The sequence below is a fragment of the Equus caballus genome, chromosome 5 (genome assembly GCF_041296265.1).
Source record: "Equus caballus isolate H_3958 breed thoroughbred chromosome 5, TB-T2T, whole genome shotgun sequence".
NCBI lineage: Eukaryota > Metazoa > Chordata > Mammalia > Perissodactyla > Equidae > Equus > Equus caballus.
Window position 1 is genome coordinate 90,670,820 of NC_091688.1, and position 16,253 is coordinate 90,687,072.

The window sequence follows — 16,253 nt, forward strand, 5'->3', positions numbered from 1 at the left end:
GCTCTGTGTTGCTCTAGAGGGCAGCACTAAAGCAGATAGTGGAAGTTTTGACAGAGAAAGTTTTGTCAGAATCTGGGGCAGGCCTCCCTAAGGCAGTAGCTGTCCGAGAGAAGGGACCCTCTCGTCTGCAGAGGGCACCAAGCAGATGCAGCATCCTCCTCCACTAGGGCTCAAGGCTACGACGGTCTCATCTGAGTTCAATGACCCCCAGTGGGGAATGAGAGAGGAGGGGTGGCATTACTGAGGCTTCGGTGGGTGGCCCAAGAGGCATTGCTGGGGAGCTCCAGAAGAAGCATTTCAAAAGGAAGGCTGCAGCCTCTGCCCACTTGCCAGGCTGCTGTCCTGGTTTTGAGAGTGGACTATAGATCTCTGGAGGCCCAGCTTAATTCTACCTCCTTCTGCTGTCATGGATATTGGTGGTAGCACTCACTCCACAGAGAAGCATCCTCCACCGCCTGTTTTGGTGAGCTCAATCCTACCAGGAATGATTAAAAACCCAAACTTTTTTTGTTTTTTTAAAAGTCAAACCCACCTTCCTTGCTGCCAGGAGAAGGAGGCCTGCATTAGACTGTGCGGTAGAAACACAATATCTATTTTCGCATTCCTTCTAAAAAATAAAATCTCATGATTTTTAAATGGGCACTCAGCTTCTTGAAATATAGACTACATTTATCAGTATCACTTTCAGGTAAAAGGGTCTTTGTGACCAAGGGATAAAAGAAGAAATGGTGAATACAATTTCCAGGAATTGTCCTTAAAGGGGAGAAGCATGTTCTTCTCCCCCATTTCCTCTTTCCTGTTTAACAGACTTAGGACATAAAGGCTGGAGCATGAACAGCCATTTTAGGACATGAGGTGACTCTGGAGAAGCCATATAGAAGAGTAACAAAATATAAGGAACCTGAGTCTTTGAGACCATAGCATGTCATACCACTCCTATGACTGCTTGCATCCAGAATTTTACAAGAAAGAGAAACTTGTACCTTGTTTTGCCACTGTTATTATTTTTAAAAACTTGCAGCTAAAAATAATCCACACTGATTCAGATTCCAAATAGGGCTAATTGTTATTAGTTATTCCATTATTCATAAGTTAGTGAATGCCCTGTCACTTAAAGTATTGAAATTAAGGCTCGATGATTATTTTTCAGTGATGCTCAAGATTTATTTCCTAAATTGGTTGGGGAATTAAGCTAGAATGACCCTTCTCTGAGCTCTGTGCTTCTCCTGCCAGACAGGAATGAGTAAGTGAGCAGAGTCTCTCATTTTACACCTTCCGGTGATGTTGTGCGGTGGCGGGGTTAACATTTCCATTCACGCTTCTTCCTCCTCTGGAAAGGACTTGAAAACAAGGCCTCTAATCAATTATTTTCATTTGGTCTGAGATACTTCAGGTGCCAACCTTTTCTAAGATTCCTTCTTCTCACCTGTTTTCCCTGAGAGCATTTAAAAAACCTCCTGGTTTTTCCCTCCTGGTGCTCCCTTGCCTGTTCACCAGCCCTGGACTGGTCCTTGGTCAACATCAGTTTCATCACATTGTTCCTCTGCGTCCAGGGCTTCCATGATTTGGCCCATCTCCTTCCTGTTCCTGGGCCATGCGGGCCATATTCCCACTGCATAATTCGTTCCCGACTTACAATCTCCCTTGGTGGGATGCCTCCCTCCTCAGCCCTCTCTCAAACTTAGGGGGTCCCATCCATTCTCTGAGGTCGTCCTGGGTTCTCGGCTCCTCGAGGAAGGGGCTCCCAACCATTCAGCCGCGTGCTTTCTTTGTCCTCTCATCCTTGCTAACACTCACTGAAGAGCTCCTTTGTCAGTTAATTTTACACTGTCCTATATTGGTTCTACAGTTTTCAGAAGCATCAATTCTTGCTTCATCAAATATATTATAAATAAGCTCCTTGAGGGGTGGGGACACTAAAAAAATTTTAAAAATTTCTCCCCTGTACTTGTTGCAGGAATGATGTCTAATTCAGCCTTTTCTTGCTCCCCTATCTTTAATGACAGTTTAACGACATGTCAGCTCCGGCCATACTCCCTTCTTTGAAGGATGGTAACAGTTGGAATCCGTACCATGAATGCAATGATGTGCTAGCTATTTGTTTTGTATTTTGCTTCCTGATGTCTATTCCAGCTACATAGTGGTGGACCGGAACTTGATTCTAATACAGAAGCCATATGCTACCACACTCAGGAAGTTTACCAAAAGCCACAATTTTTTTGTTTTTGTTTTTGGTGGGAAGAGGCCAAGACGACTTTATAAAGACTCCACTGCTTGTTCAGATCCTATCCAGAGGAAGAGTCTCTTAGTGTAACTCTATCTGAGCTGTCACCATCTTCTATTCCATTGCAATTTGTTCATTCATTCATTCATTCTAGAGACATATACTGAACGCCTACTAAGTGCCAGGCATGCTGATAGGTGCTGCCAAAACAGGAAGCAAAGGGAAAAAAAACCCGGCATGGTCTCTGTCATCTAGGAGAGTAAGTAAAAGTCATTTTCCAATCAATGGCCATCATTGCCTTCACACAAGTGGTCAGTGGAAGGGGTTCCCAGGGGCAGACTCCACGGGACTGCTGGCTAGGCTCAGCCAGGTTTCTCACTGCGTAACATTCTCTTCCTTTCTCAACAACAGAGGTTGGAACAAGGGGCAGTGTCAGCCTTGCCTCAACAGCCCCACCCAGACTGAGCTGAGGACTTTTCAGGAAAAACAAGACTGTGCTCTGCATGCTGCTCTGCTCACACCAGCTTTCCTTGCTTTTACTACAAGAGTTAGTCCAAGCCAGGAAATATGCAAATAGACCAAACAGCTTCCTTCCTCTTTAAACTGGTCATTTGCTGATGTGGATGGGCAGTGTGTGGCACTAACTCAGTGAGTCACTTTCTAGTAGAAGGCATTTCTCAGAGCACAGTAGAACCATGAGGAGCGCTGCCTTCAGGGTCAGCAGCCCAGACAATATGAGGATGAAATACCAGCTGGGTCACAGGACCATGGCATGTTAAACTGAGCTGCACTCAGTTACAAAAGGAGAGAATCTTTCATGGCCTTGACCACCTGCTGGTTGGTTTAAATGTGTTTCACTTATAGCTAAAAAGATGCTGTGAGACTCTTGGTTCTGGAGCCTGGAGCAAAATGAGTCGGAAATACCTTGGGAATGTTACATTTAGGAAGGCCAAAATAGTCACTGTCCCCTTAATCGCTGTCGTCTTAGTCTGCTTCATTCCTCAAGGCTAACTATGGCCTCCTAGAGTAAAATCCATGTGGTATTGTTGTAAACAATAGCAAGAATGTGTCCACGGAGGAGATGGCAGCCTATTGGCAGGTTTAAGCCCCAAACCTAAGGAGACACTTCCTCACTTCCACTCGCCCTGATCCCAGCAACCACAGCTGCTCAACGGAAACAACCCTTACCAGGTCAGTCCCTTAGGGAGGGTTAATTTTAACAAATGGCACCGGAAACAGATACAGGAACTTATCCAACTTCCTGACCTCAGTTATGGCTTCCCCATCTGGTAGGCAACCTTTCCTTGTTCCAATTCACTTCTGACCCCATTCTCCTCTCTTCTTTCTCAGGATCCTCTCTTTCTTATCAGTTGTCTTCCTTCACTCAGCGTCTAACAGTCTAACAGTCATAATGAGAGCTAATGCTTGTTGACTACTTACTAAGAGCACTATGACATGTGTTAACTAATTTCATCCTCACGTCAACCTTAAGACCCAGCTACAATCACTGCTTCCACGTTACAGGTGAGGAATCCGAGAAAGAGTGGTTTAAGGATGTTGTCCAAGGTCACATAGCCAGGATGCAGGGGAGCTGGGATTTGAACTTAAGTAGCTCGTGCTCTTAATTAGACTCTGTACTGCCTCGCTCTTTATACAAATGTGCTTGACTCTCTCATATTTTAAAAATATTCCCCTACTGACCTTCCTTTCCCTTTAGATACTGCTCTAAGTCTTTCCTTTCTCTCAGAGTCAAGTTTCTTGAAAGTGTAGTCTAGACACATCCTCATTTCCTTATCTCCCCATCACCCATGAACCCACTGGCTTTATTCCTTTCTGTCCCACTGGAGCTGCTCTCAACAAAGTCACCAACAACTCTTCGTTTGCCAGTCCAACAGACAACTTTCATTATGTTTGATTTAAACTTTCCCAGATGGAAACTCTCCCCTCCCTTGCCTTCTCTGACACCATTTGCTCTTGCTATTCTGCTTTCCTCTCTGTTCTCTCCTCTTTTGGCTCTGGCATGGGTATTTCTTAGACTCCGGGTCTCAGCTTTCCCCTGGCTTCATTCTGCCTAAGCTCACTGGGTGATCCCTCGCACATACATGGTTTCACTTACCAGTGATATCCTGGTGAATTCCACATCCATACCTACAGCCAGAAATTGTATTTTGGGTACCAGATCTCGAAAACCTCTTGTTTAATGGATATTACCTCATGGATGTCCCATAAGCATCTCAATCTTAAAATGTTTAAAACTGAACTCTTCATTGCTCCCTCAAAACCTGTTTCTTTGCCACATCCCTTATCAACTTGAGTGGCACTTCTGGTCATCTGAATCAGCCACTTCTGAGTCATGTTAATTCTTCTCAGTCACCTGTACATAGAAGGGATCTTTATGTCCTGTTGATTCTACTTCTTAAAATCTCTTGGATCTATTTCTTTTTTTCCACTTCAACAGCCTCCTTGTTCCTCGTCTGTATGACCATCCAGACGACCTCCCAGCTGGCCTCTCTGCTGCAGCCTCGGCTCCCTCTCACTGCTGACAGAGTGCTCTTTCCGAAATCCCATCTGATGACACGTGGCTGAGTGAGAGCCCTGACAGGTCCCAGCTGCTACAGGATGAAGTTCGTATTTCTTAGCCTGGCGTGCTCAGCCTTTCATGCCCCAGACTCTGCCTCCGTCTCCAGCTCTGCCTCTCACTGCTTCCCATGCCCTCACCTCCGAGGCTCTCTCTTTCATACTTGTTCCCTCTCCTTGCCATGGGCCCACTCCAACTTTCATCCCACTTAGTACTTGGCCAATTCCTTTTCTTCCTCAGGACTCAGCTCTGACTTCCCCTTCCTGCTCTGGCACAGCCACTTCAGTCTTTTTCTCCATCACCTCTGCCTCTGCCATGGCACGTACCAACATGAGCGCCTTGAGATTAGGGAGCCTCGTCCTTCATCTTTTCATGCTTAGGCCTATCACTTTGCTGATAGATAGGAGACACTCAATAAATGTGTCAAATGAATTAATGAAAACCACCCAAAGGAATATATACCTAATGGAAGCATTTAATATAGCAGTGAGAGAAATATTTATCATAGGGGAGTTAAGCAGCCCCCTGAAGTCTGTATATCCCCTGGCCTAGGCTACTTTTTCCTCCACCTCCATACTCAGTCATTGTTTGAGATCAATATGTAGTCAAGGTACTCCAGCCAACCCACAGAGAAAATCTCAGAAGCACCAGCATCACATTCTCAAATTCTTGCTCATTGTTGCTCTTGGCCGTCTGAAACACTTTGGGGAATGCTCACAAAAAAGGTACCCATGCTATGTCTTAGTAAAAGATGTAGTTTACATTCTGAAATCAATGTGCTTTGTGTGTGTGGGGGGCAGGGTGTTCAGTCATGGCTCAGATACTTTTATGAATTCAAACTGTTTCTTGTTTTGAAGTTAATATGGAATTTCACATAATTGGGAGAAACACGGTTGGGGCACTCAGGGATCTGTTTCATCGATATTCATTTGATGTCTTATTATTTTGTCTTTGTTTTCAGACATCAATAGCTGGATACACAGGAACAAAGTAAAATAGAAAACCAAGGCATCCACTCAAATAATTATGGCAAACTCTCCCCTCATGCGCTGTACTCCCACAGCCTCACCCACATTCGGACCTCCTTCTTATGTGTCTACAGACCCTTTTACAGCACAGGCTTTGAAGTCTGAGAAACTTGGGTCTGAGTCCCAACTCTGTCACTTACTAACTGTGTAACCTTGGGAAAGTTACTTAATATTTCTGAGCCTCCATTTCTTTATCTGTCAAGTGGGGAAGAATATGAGTACTGATGATCGGTGTGAGAATTAAATAAGATAATATGTATAAAGGCAGCACAGTGTCTGGAAGGTAGTAAGTCACCAGTATACACACATTGATTTTAATATTGCTATTAGGTAATTAAAATAAATATTTTTGGGGTGGAGGATGGGGACTTTGACTTATTCAATTGCCTTCGCTTTCTTGGGGCTATGTCTCTGTTGTACATGCTTCCTATTTAAGAGAAGAATTAGCAACATGACGCATTGGCTGTTCAAATTTGGGTTGGACAGAAAACAAATGTTATTTTGCCATTTTAAAAGTAATTCGGAGAGGCTAAAGGATTGGCCCAAGCTTGCATACAAACACAAGAGTTTGGGTTCTCTCATTTCCAGTGCTGGGTCCTTCTACAATCGTAGCATCAGCCACTGTCCACTGATCATTCTTAGTGGGTCTTGGAACAAGCAAAAGAGGCCTTCAGTGAGTCAGGCCTGGAGAGGTGGCCTTGACTGAGGGAACAGGATGAGTCCCTAAAACTTTACCTGGTGACTCAGTTGATGAGTTAATGAAGCTTCCAGAAACATCTCAACAAATGGGGAGGGAGACAATGCGTGTGAAGGTCTGAGGTCTCCATTCACTATGCCTCATAAAACTCATTCGCTTGTGCTTTTTTATTCTTAGCAGTAATTTGCCCTTCTGGATGACTCCTAATTAACTCAGCAACATTCCCTTTCCCTGAGAAAATAATTTAAGAAACACAGAAAAAATAAAAACCCACTTCTGCCATGTCATGCAGTGTTCCAAGGGCTGTTTAATGTCTTTTTGAATCTCACAGTTCTTTAAGCATAGTAAGTCCTCGATAAAGGTTTATTAATTTGGTCTGATTAAATAAAGAAAGTGTTTTGTTCTAGTTCAACATTACTTAGAGCCTTTTTGCCGTGAAAAGCTTTATGTAATTAAGCAGGTTCATTGTCAGCACACAACACCTGCATTTCTCTAACAGTTGGAAGACACCCCATCGACATTTGGGGCTATCTTGGAAAGTGGCCCAAAGTCTCTCTTCCTTTACGCTCTCATCCTGAATGGTCTGGACTTTGGAAATACAGCTGTCTGGCCACGAGAGTGCCAAAGGGGCCCTTGGTAACTGCAACCCTTCAGGGGAGAAAGAGCTGTGGCAATCGTGTGTCTGTGCCTGGAGCAGGGATGATGTTTCACAGTTGGGCAGACCTCAGGCCTGGGAGTCACATGGAAACTTACTTCTCTATGTGAACCCAGCCTGTGTCTTGAGATGCCTGTTTTGACTTCATAGTGGAAACTCAATCAAGCCTAGCCTGGGTTTTCTTAGTCCAATCCAATGATTCCTGATAACCTCGATAGTCCAGTTCTGCTATACACTGAATATCTCTGCCCCCGTAAAATTCATGTTGGATCCTAACACCAACATGATGGTATAGGAGGTGGGGCCTTTGGGAGGTGATTAGGTCCTGAAGGTGGAGCTCTCATGAATGAGATTAATGAGTGCCCTTATAAAAGAGACCCCAGAGAGCTCCCTTGCCCTTCCACCATGTGAGGATACAGTGAAAACACGGCTGTCTGTGAACCAGGAAGAGGGCCCTCACCAGTCACTGAATCTGCTGGTGCCTAGATCTTGGCCTTCCCAGCCTCCAGAACTGTGAGAAACAAATTTCTGTTGTTTATAAGCTACCTGGTCTATGGCATTCTGTTATAACAGCCAGACTGGACTTAGACAAGTTCAAAGTTTGGTCTCTTTTCCCATCTCGAGGGTGTTCTTCACCCTTCCTCAGGTCCTGCTTCTTCCTGCTGTTGATCTCCTGAGGTGTACCCCCTCCACCTTCCACCCAGCCCCTGCTCTGGAGCCTCCTGCTGGGCGTCCTTGTGCGTTCCTCTTTGCCTGACCTGACAAGCGCCTAGATTTTCCTTTCCCTGCACCGCTGGGTACAGAGAAGCATTCAGAACTCTTCCAGGCCCACAGAAGGCAGAGAAACAGGGATTTCAGTAGATACAGCCTTTCTCCCTGATCCCTTCCTCACATTCTTGAGGTCCTTTGCTTTTGAAAGGACAAGTGAAAACAAGGCCCAAGGGACTTTTTTCCTCCAAGACCTCCCAAATGCTAACTCTGATGTTTCACATAGCTGGTCGACAACCCCTCTCACTCCAGTTAACCCTAGGATGAGGGTTCCCAAAGTGTTGTCTACACACCACGGGGGTCCCCTATTTTCATGACAGCACTAAGACATTATTTGCTTTTCACTGATGGTGCAGAAGCAATGGTTGTAAAACGGTGGTACGAATCCAATTCTACTAGTCATTATTCTCCACCACCATGAACTCGCAGTAAAAGGAAAAAGCAGAAAAATGCCAGTTTTCTTACGAATGTCCTTGATGAAGCAGTAAAAAAGGTTAATTTAATTTTGACCCTTGAGTATACGTCATTGTAACACTTTGTCTGACAAAATGGGAAGTACTCATAAGGCACTCCAGCACGCCCGAGCGTAACGGTTTTCTCCAGGAAAAGCAGTTGTGGTTGGTTGAGTTGCTTAACTACTTGCTTTCTTAGTTAAATACCATTTTTACCTTTTGAAAGACCAACTAACAGATAAACTATGGTTTTTCAGACTGGAGTACTAGGCAGACATTTTCTTGAAAAGAAATAAAGGAGGCATGTCACTTCAAGGAAAACAGCTGGCAGCATTTGTTGCCAGTGATAAAATCCAAGCTTTCAAGCCCCAGGTCCATCACTTACTAGCAAATTATTTAACTCCCTAATGTCTTAGTGAAAAGTCAGGATGGCGATAACACTTACTCCATAGGGATACAAGCATTAAATAAGATAACATTATGAAACATTTTATACAGGGCCCAGTGTGTGTTAAGAATTCAGTAAATGTTAGCTTCTATTTTAGCTACGTCAAATTAAAGCAATCAGATTTGTGTTTCTTTTTTTTTTTTTTTGCTGAGGAAGATTTGCCTTGAACGAACATCTGTGCCAATCTTCCTCTAGTTTGCATGTGGATCATTGCCACAGCATGGCTGACAACGAGCGGTGTAGGCCCCGGGCCCAGGAACCAAACCTTGACCGCTGAAGTGAAGCATGCCAAACTTAACCACTAGACTACAGGGCCAGGCCCCTGTTTTTCATTTTTAATTTAATCAAATATGTGAGTCAATTCCACCAAAAATGTTCAATCAGAGCCCCAAGTAGCTACCCTGTAAAAATTAAATTAATTCGTAGTTCTTTAACAATAGGCAACAATGAAATGACAATAGGGCTCTAATGAAATAATGGAAGGCATAGAAATATTGAATTTTAAGCAAAAATTCTCATTTTCCAGTTTTCCTCCAGGAAATAATAGGACTAGTCACGCAGTGGTTAAAAATGCACAGAATAACACAGAATATTGTCAAAGCACCTCCCAAAACTTACTACTTAAGAGCAGTTTATCAGCACTAAGGCCACAGTACACGAGGCCATCTGTGTCCCTGACACGCTGAGAGTTAAGGCCATTGAATGATGTCTTGATCATTATGCCATTAGCATCACACCTCACGTGTAAAGTCAGACGATTTTGCAAGCGGAAGCTCTTCTACGAGGCTTCAGAAAGGGGTTAATGGGAATTCAGCGTGTGTCACATTGTGGGCCGGGGCAGACTATGAAAAGCAGATAGGGGAAAAAGAAGACAAAATGGATTGGATAATAGCAAGATAATGATCAAGAGATTTTTAAAAAAAGGAAAAAGGAAAGAAATGTACCAGAAAAGGTTGTGAGAAACTGTAGGAGGCTGTTACTGGGAGATAATGAGGCTCTTTAGAGGATATTTTTACATTTTTCCAAATAATTTTCCGTTTTCTGCAATGACTGAGTCCCAGTCTTGTACATCAGCACAGTTCCATATCTTGTGTGTGAACAACCAAAGTCACCAGAACCCCCTTCAATCCTTTGAGCACCAGGCCCTCTCCTGGGAGATCCCGCACCTGTCCTTTGGAAGGCATTTCTCTATAAACAGCGACTGGGCTGCTTCCTTTATGAACAAAGGGGTAGTAGTCACACAACATTCAAAGGGCCATCGAGGTCCATCTTTGCCACCCTTCCCTTTGGCCCAGTCGGTACACGTCCCTGAACACTTTTTTCCACTCAGATGACTGTCAGTGCTATTACCTGCCTCCACTTATAACTGTTTTGCAAATGAGCACAAAGAGCACCAGCTTAGGGGGGAAAGTTGGTGTTGCTTGTTCTCAGAGAGAGGGTAGCAGCTACATGGCATAAGGAGCATCTGATTAGGCTCATAATCAACCTGAAAACCGTCTTGCCAGAGACAGCTACAGCAGCAGCAACCTGCCTGCCAGTTCCAGGCCAGGAATTTCAATTGCTGTTATGGTTGTTATGGAAACTGACCACACTGCTTCCTAAAGAATTCATTATTCCAACAAATATTTGTTGTTCGAGTCATTTTGGGGCAGCTAAATGAGTGATGCAGACATGAGGGATGGAGAGCACCGAGGAGGAAGGCTGACGATTAGAGAAGACTTTCCAGGGAGCTAGAACTTACACCTGATCGTGGGGCACGATTAGCCAGGGGAGAAGTGAAGGATTGGTAAAAGCGAGGACAGTTCAAGAGATAATAATGATGCAGGAAGGGCTGGAGCCAGAGACTCACATGGGCGGACAGTGGGAAACGGGGAAGACACATTGAGACCAGGAGTAGGAAGCTTTGAAGGACAGTGTAAGGCATTTGGACCTTTCTGTGGACTGAAGGGAACTCATGGATACTTTGAGACAGAGGAAGAGTGCTTTAGGAATATTAATTTTGTCTTAAGACTAACAGTGAGGATGTCAACCAAACTCTGCTAAGACTCAGCTCCACTGTGGTTCTGGTAGATGCCAAGACAATAATTTGAAAAGTGAAAAATTTAGCTATTTCTCATAGAGACAAAACCACACTTGTTTCACTGAAATCAACTGACTCCTGTTTATTAAAACTCATCAAAACTGCTATGGGTGTGTCTATGACATCCCAAGTATTTTTACAAGCTCAAATTAACCTCAAAAAATATAGCCCCCCAAAACCACTCTGCCGTCTGTCAAGAAAGTGTTTCGAACTAACGCCTTAATTTTCAAGCAGAGTCCAGTAAATACTCCAGAAGAAGAACAGTTATTTTTCCTCATATTGCAGTGGCTTTGTACCTTCTATTGCCCACACAGGAGGCTGAAATCTTTTTTACTAGAACAGTGACTGACCGATAAGCTGAAACTCAGGTGAGTACGCTTGGATATAAGAAAAACCTTTCGCTCAGAGCAGCAGTTGCCAGAGGGTGGTCTGTGGATCCTTGGTGGTCTCAAGCTCTGTCTGAGACCAAAGATTTTATATTATGTATTTGACTGTCTGAAGGACACAGGACTTAAGAACAGGTGAGCCAAAATCATTAGCTATGTCTAGACAGACAGAAGTGATATTTGAAAGTACATCTCAAAATTCAACTGTGAGTGCTAAACAATGGGTAAATTGGAAATAATATTCTTGCTCGAGAAATAACAACCACCACAAATCATGCTGTACTATTTTTAGAAGCTTTTTTTGACCACAATATTAAAAACACAGATTTCTATGCAACAATAAAGGCTCATTCTTTGGATTCCTGAACATCAAGTTTCAATAGTCTCTCCCCTTCCTAATTTGGCCCCTAAGATACAAGCTGAACAGCAAGTGTAGTTGATGGTGTACAGCCTGGATGCCAAGAAAACTGATTAAAGTTTATATGGAAAGGGGAATTTTCTTTGAAATTATGATGGTGAGTTTCTCTTCAGTAAGGAGTAGAAATAACATACTTTTACTTTCTGGAAAGATTAAAATAGATGTGGCAGCAGTCCATCCAGCTCCCAAGGCTAAGGTCAACTAGAGGGACACAGGTCAGAAATAGAACTCAGGTTGGGCTCAAGAATTCTCACGGCTTCAGACATGCTGTTCTCTTTGGCTGTAATTCTTCCTCCTCTCACGTCTCACTGATCCCTTCAGTCGCCACGCCTCTTCCGTTAGTTCCCTGTGTAAGTGTTACTTCCACAGGAAAGCCTTCCCTGATCACCTTGGTGAAAGCAATCCCCCACTTCTACCCCAAACACTCCATCCAGGTTCTTCTCTGTTTCAGCTCCTTGTTTCCTTCCTAGTTTGGGGATAATAATTCGATTAGTTCTTCTTTCCCTCTAAGATGGAAGCTCTGTGACCCTTGTTCATTGCCCAGCACGGGTCTAATACTCAGTAAGTATTTGGTGGATGAGTGAATGTGGGAGACAGTCCAGGGTAATGACCCACAGGACAGAGTGGTTGAGCGAGGAGGACCCTGGAATGGGGCACTACAGCCCTGGTCTCCTCTCTGCCACCAGTCGGTTGAATGACCTTGATCAAACTCCTTAAATTCTCTGGGACTCATCTGACAATGAGGAAGACTAATCGAGAGATTTCCAAGGAAGCATCCTGCCTTTAGGCTGCAAGATTCTAAGTTTACTCAATATATTTCTAGGGTGCTGATAACCATTCTTTTTCCCACTCATTGAGGAGGTGTGGACCTTTTCATTATTTCTGAATAGAAATAGATATTTTCTGAAAAATGCAAAGGTAGATGTATTAACTTTTTTATAGACTTGAAGAATTAGAGGGAAAAGTACTAAGTTTCACGAAGTGGTCTGACAATGTTTTATGTTATTCTGTGCAATTTTAACTGCTGTGCAACTTGTCCCATTGATTTCCATGAGGAAAACTGGAAATCCAGCTCTCACGCTCACTAGCTCTGTGACCTTGGACAAGTTCCTCAACCTTTCTGAGTCAGTTTTCTTGTCCCTATAAGTAATAACGATAGACCACCAACCTATAGGATTGTGGAAGGTTTAAATGAGGTAACCCGGAACACAGTAGACACTCAGAAAATGCTGGTGAACCCCAAATGAGTTTTATCCCACAGTTAATTTACCAATGAGTTTCACAGTACTAGGACACAGAACAAGTGAGATTATTTTTAATGTCAGCTGTATGGAATGCAGGAGATGGTTACTGAGGTATATTTGAATTTGTGGTCACTGGTATATTTAAGGAGGAGATGGTCATTGTTCAAACAGAAAAGATTTTAACATACGGCATCCCCTTACCCATGGGATTATAATAATGTATTTTATTACAGTAGAGCTACACTCAGGAGTTTGACATTCCTTAGAGTCCTACTTTGTCTATGCTGAAAAGATGCAAAGCCAAAAGCAACACAAAACTGTATAAATGAAAGCAACAGTCTGGAAGCATTGGGGGTGTTTTCTTAACCAAAAAAAAAAACCAGTTAAGACTTCAAAACAGGATGAGAAATGAATAGTCTTTTTTCCCACCAAGTTGTTATTATTAGCAATTGCATTAGAAAATTTGAGGGCTGCTACTCACCAATCAGGAAAATAATTTTACACTTCCTCAAATCTTCCATGAAACCTTTAAAGTAAGAACAATTTAAGTTATTGGCAAGAAATATTGTATCGAAACTGTGGTTTTACTCATGCAATGTAAAAACCAAAATCTTGTAGTTTTCTTTGATAAGAAGCTTGAAGTTGAGTAAATGTATTACTAGGCCATAATTAATAGGCCCCGATGACCATTTCAGCCCATTCCCCAACCCAGGTAATACATTTTCATTTTAACACAGACTACTGATGAGCCATTAAATAGCATGAGTCACAAGGAAAGATAACATTTAAAATTATTTAAAAATTTTCCTAAGTGATTCACTTTTGTGTTATTTCACATTTTTTAACATGTGCTAATCTCTCTTTTAATAAAGAGGGGTCAAAGCACAAGTGGGGAGTCTGGAAGACAATATTTTAAAAATAGTTCCTATTTACAAAAAATAATGCTATTTTCCATTTAAGGTAGGGATATAAAATTTCCTTTTAAAATAAATGTATTTAAATAATAACAGTGAGTCAATTTAGAAAGAAATATTAAGTAAATAACATATAGTATAGGTAGTATAGAGACAAAGCAAAAATCACTAACGTGGCGAATGAGGACTGAGTTTTGGGAACCACTACTATAAGGCAAAGGATTGATTAGAAGTTTTTGGCAATGTGAGAAGTCCTCCAGAGTTTGAGGAGTCCTAACAGATTTCCAATGATGACGTGAGGGATAGGTAGACAATAGCTCCATTTTTGGTCTTGTTGTGTACTGACTTGACCCAGGCAAGTGACTTCTTCCCCTTGGACCTCAGTTTCATCATCTGTAAAATAAAGGTGTTGGACCCAAGGATCTCTAATGTCTCTTTTGGTTCAAATCCTTAACGATTCTATGGCTCCCATAAACAAATGGGCCACATGAAGAAGTGGCTCCCTTTGTCCGTTGGCCAAAATTATGATGCTATTATTGTTGTATGTTTAAGATAGCTTCCTAAAGTAAACCAAAATTGTAAGAGACCTTGGGTGAGAGTGAGGTCATCTAAAGAGTTGACCACAGCCAAAAACTTGAATTGGGTATGGCTCTGTGAGCTCAGGGTCTCTGGGCTCAGAAAATACCAATGGTGACTGCTTGAATCTGGATGCAGGGGATCCTCAAACTAAAAAAAAAAAAAATTGAGAGTGAGGACCTGAGGATGGAGGAAACAGCAGTCCCACCCAAAACTGTTTCAGAGAGGAGCAGATACAAGTAACTCACCCTTGCTTTATGGCCATAGGCTTTATTTACGAAGATTAGACTTTATGTGTGTTCAAGAGTTGAACCTGCTATCACAACATGAGAGTCAGCAGGCTGCTTACTCAACTATGCCAGGGCAGACTCAGGCTTCTGCCCTGGAGGCATAGTTTTCGGGCAGGTCAAGAGCACAGCTGTGATGCTGCGAAATTCAGAGCGGGAGTCTGTAGAAACCACTTGGGGAGCGACTGCTCCAGCCTAGAGGCCATTTTGAGACAATGAGGATGGAGTAAAGCTTAAGAAGCAGGCCCCAGGAGGGTCAGAGAATCTTAGCACGTTTGAGTCCATCCTTGGACTGGATGCTAATTTCTGAGCAGCTTAGTCTAACACCCACAGGGGTGGCAGGCTGGTTCCACAAAGAACTTCCAGAAAGATTTCTTTGATGTGCTTACGCAAAGGCCAGGCAAAGATTCTAAATCAGTGAGGTGGGTGGGTGTGGAGTGTTGCGGACTATGGCTGACAGGAGTTATCATTCAAAGACACGTTTTTAGAGCACCATGCTGGACAAACAAAATCCATCTGAGCCTGGATGCTCCCCTCAGCTGCAGAGACCTGATTGCAGATAGAGTAACTGAAGACAATTTTGAATACTTTATTATTCTCATTAACCTGGATGCTAAGGGAGATACTTTTCAAAATGCAAGATACACTGAACAGAGAGTAATATATTACGATGTAGGATATTGCGGCTTTTCATTTCATGGAAAATTTGGATGAAGTTTTAAAGTAAAGACACTAGAGTTCAAAGAAATTTGGTGTTTCTTGTTGGAAGTTTGGGCTCCTGGGGCAGGCACTCTAGGTCCCAGGCAGCCGAGGTTCCTGGAGTGGCCTTCTCAGTGGGGAGATCCCGGGAGCGAGGGCCAGCACTGGATGCACCCTGAGTCCTAGCCTGGTTCTAGAAGTGGCTGCCTTTGCTCATCCCATGGGTGTGATCTGACTAAAACGATGGCTGGAATGTAATTACTTGGAGAGGTATTAGAAGGTTTTTATTTTCCATTTGGTGACAAAATTGCAATTTTTACACTTAAAATGAACTCATAGGACTCTGATTTATACTTCATATTTTATGCAGATGATAAGTACTTCTGAAAGTTAGAGCATTCTTCTGACAGTTACACAACTTACTTTTTAGTGGAATTGGGGTGGTTCATTTTTATCCACAATGCTACATTTTTGCAGGAATCCACTATCAGCTGGGGGAAAGACCTGCTTTAACCAGACAAGGAGAGAAAATGGGACACGAAGAATTGGGTTGGGGATACAAGGGGAAGGAGACAGGGGAGAAAGAGCTGGAAGCAGAAGAAAGAATTTGGGGTCTTTGGAACCATTTAGTTTTCACACTGAAGGATGACTTTTTTGTTCCTTTTAATCAAAGAGATGCTCCAGTCTCTTTACAGAGCAGCCCATGGAGACGGGAAAAATCCTCTGTTATCTGGAGCTTTCTATTAAAGGCAGTTACATTGGTGCCCTTAACGTGTGGGACCAGATGGTCATCTCACAT

General features: G+C 43.0%; 1 protein-coding gene across 4 annotated transcripts in view; it reads right to left on the reverse strand.

Annotated features, from left to right (window-relative positions):
* The window catches only part of AK5 (adenylate kinase 5), a 224,024-nt gene that overhangs the window by 43,537 nt on the left and 164,234 nt on the right, over nucleotides 1–16,253 (reverse strand). For all 4 annotated transcript variants that reach the window (XM_014740125.3, XM_005610487.4, XM_070268838.1 and 1 more), the window contains exon 10: nucleotides 13,460–13,504. In XM_014740125.3, coding sequence (XP_014595611.2) covers nucleotides 13,460–13,504 — 45 coding nt within the window. The remainder of the gene's footprint in view (nucleotides 1–13,459; nucleotides 13,505–16,253) is intronic.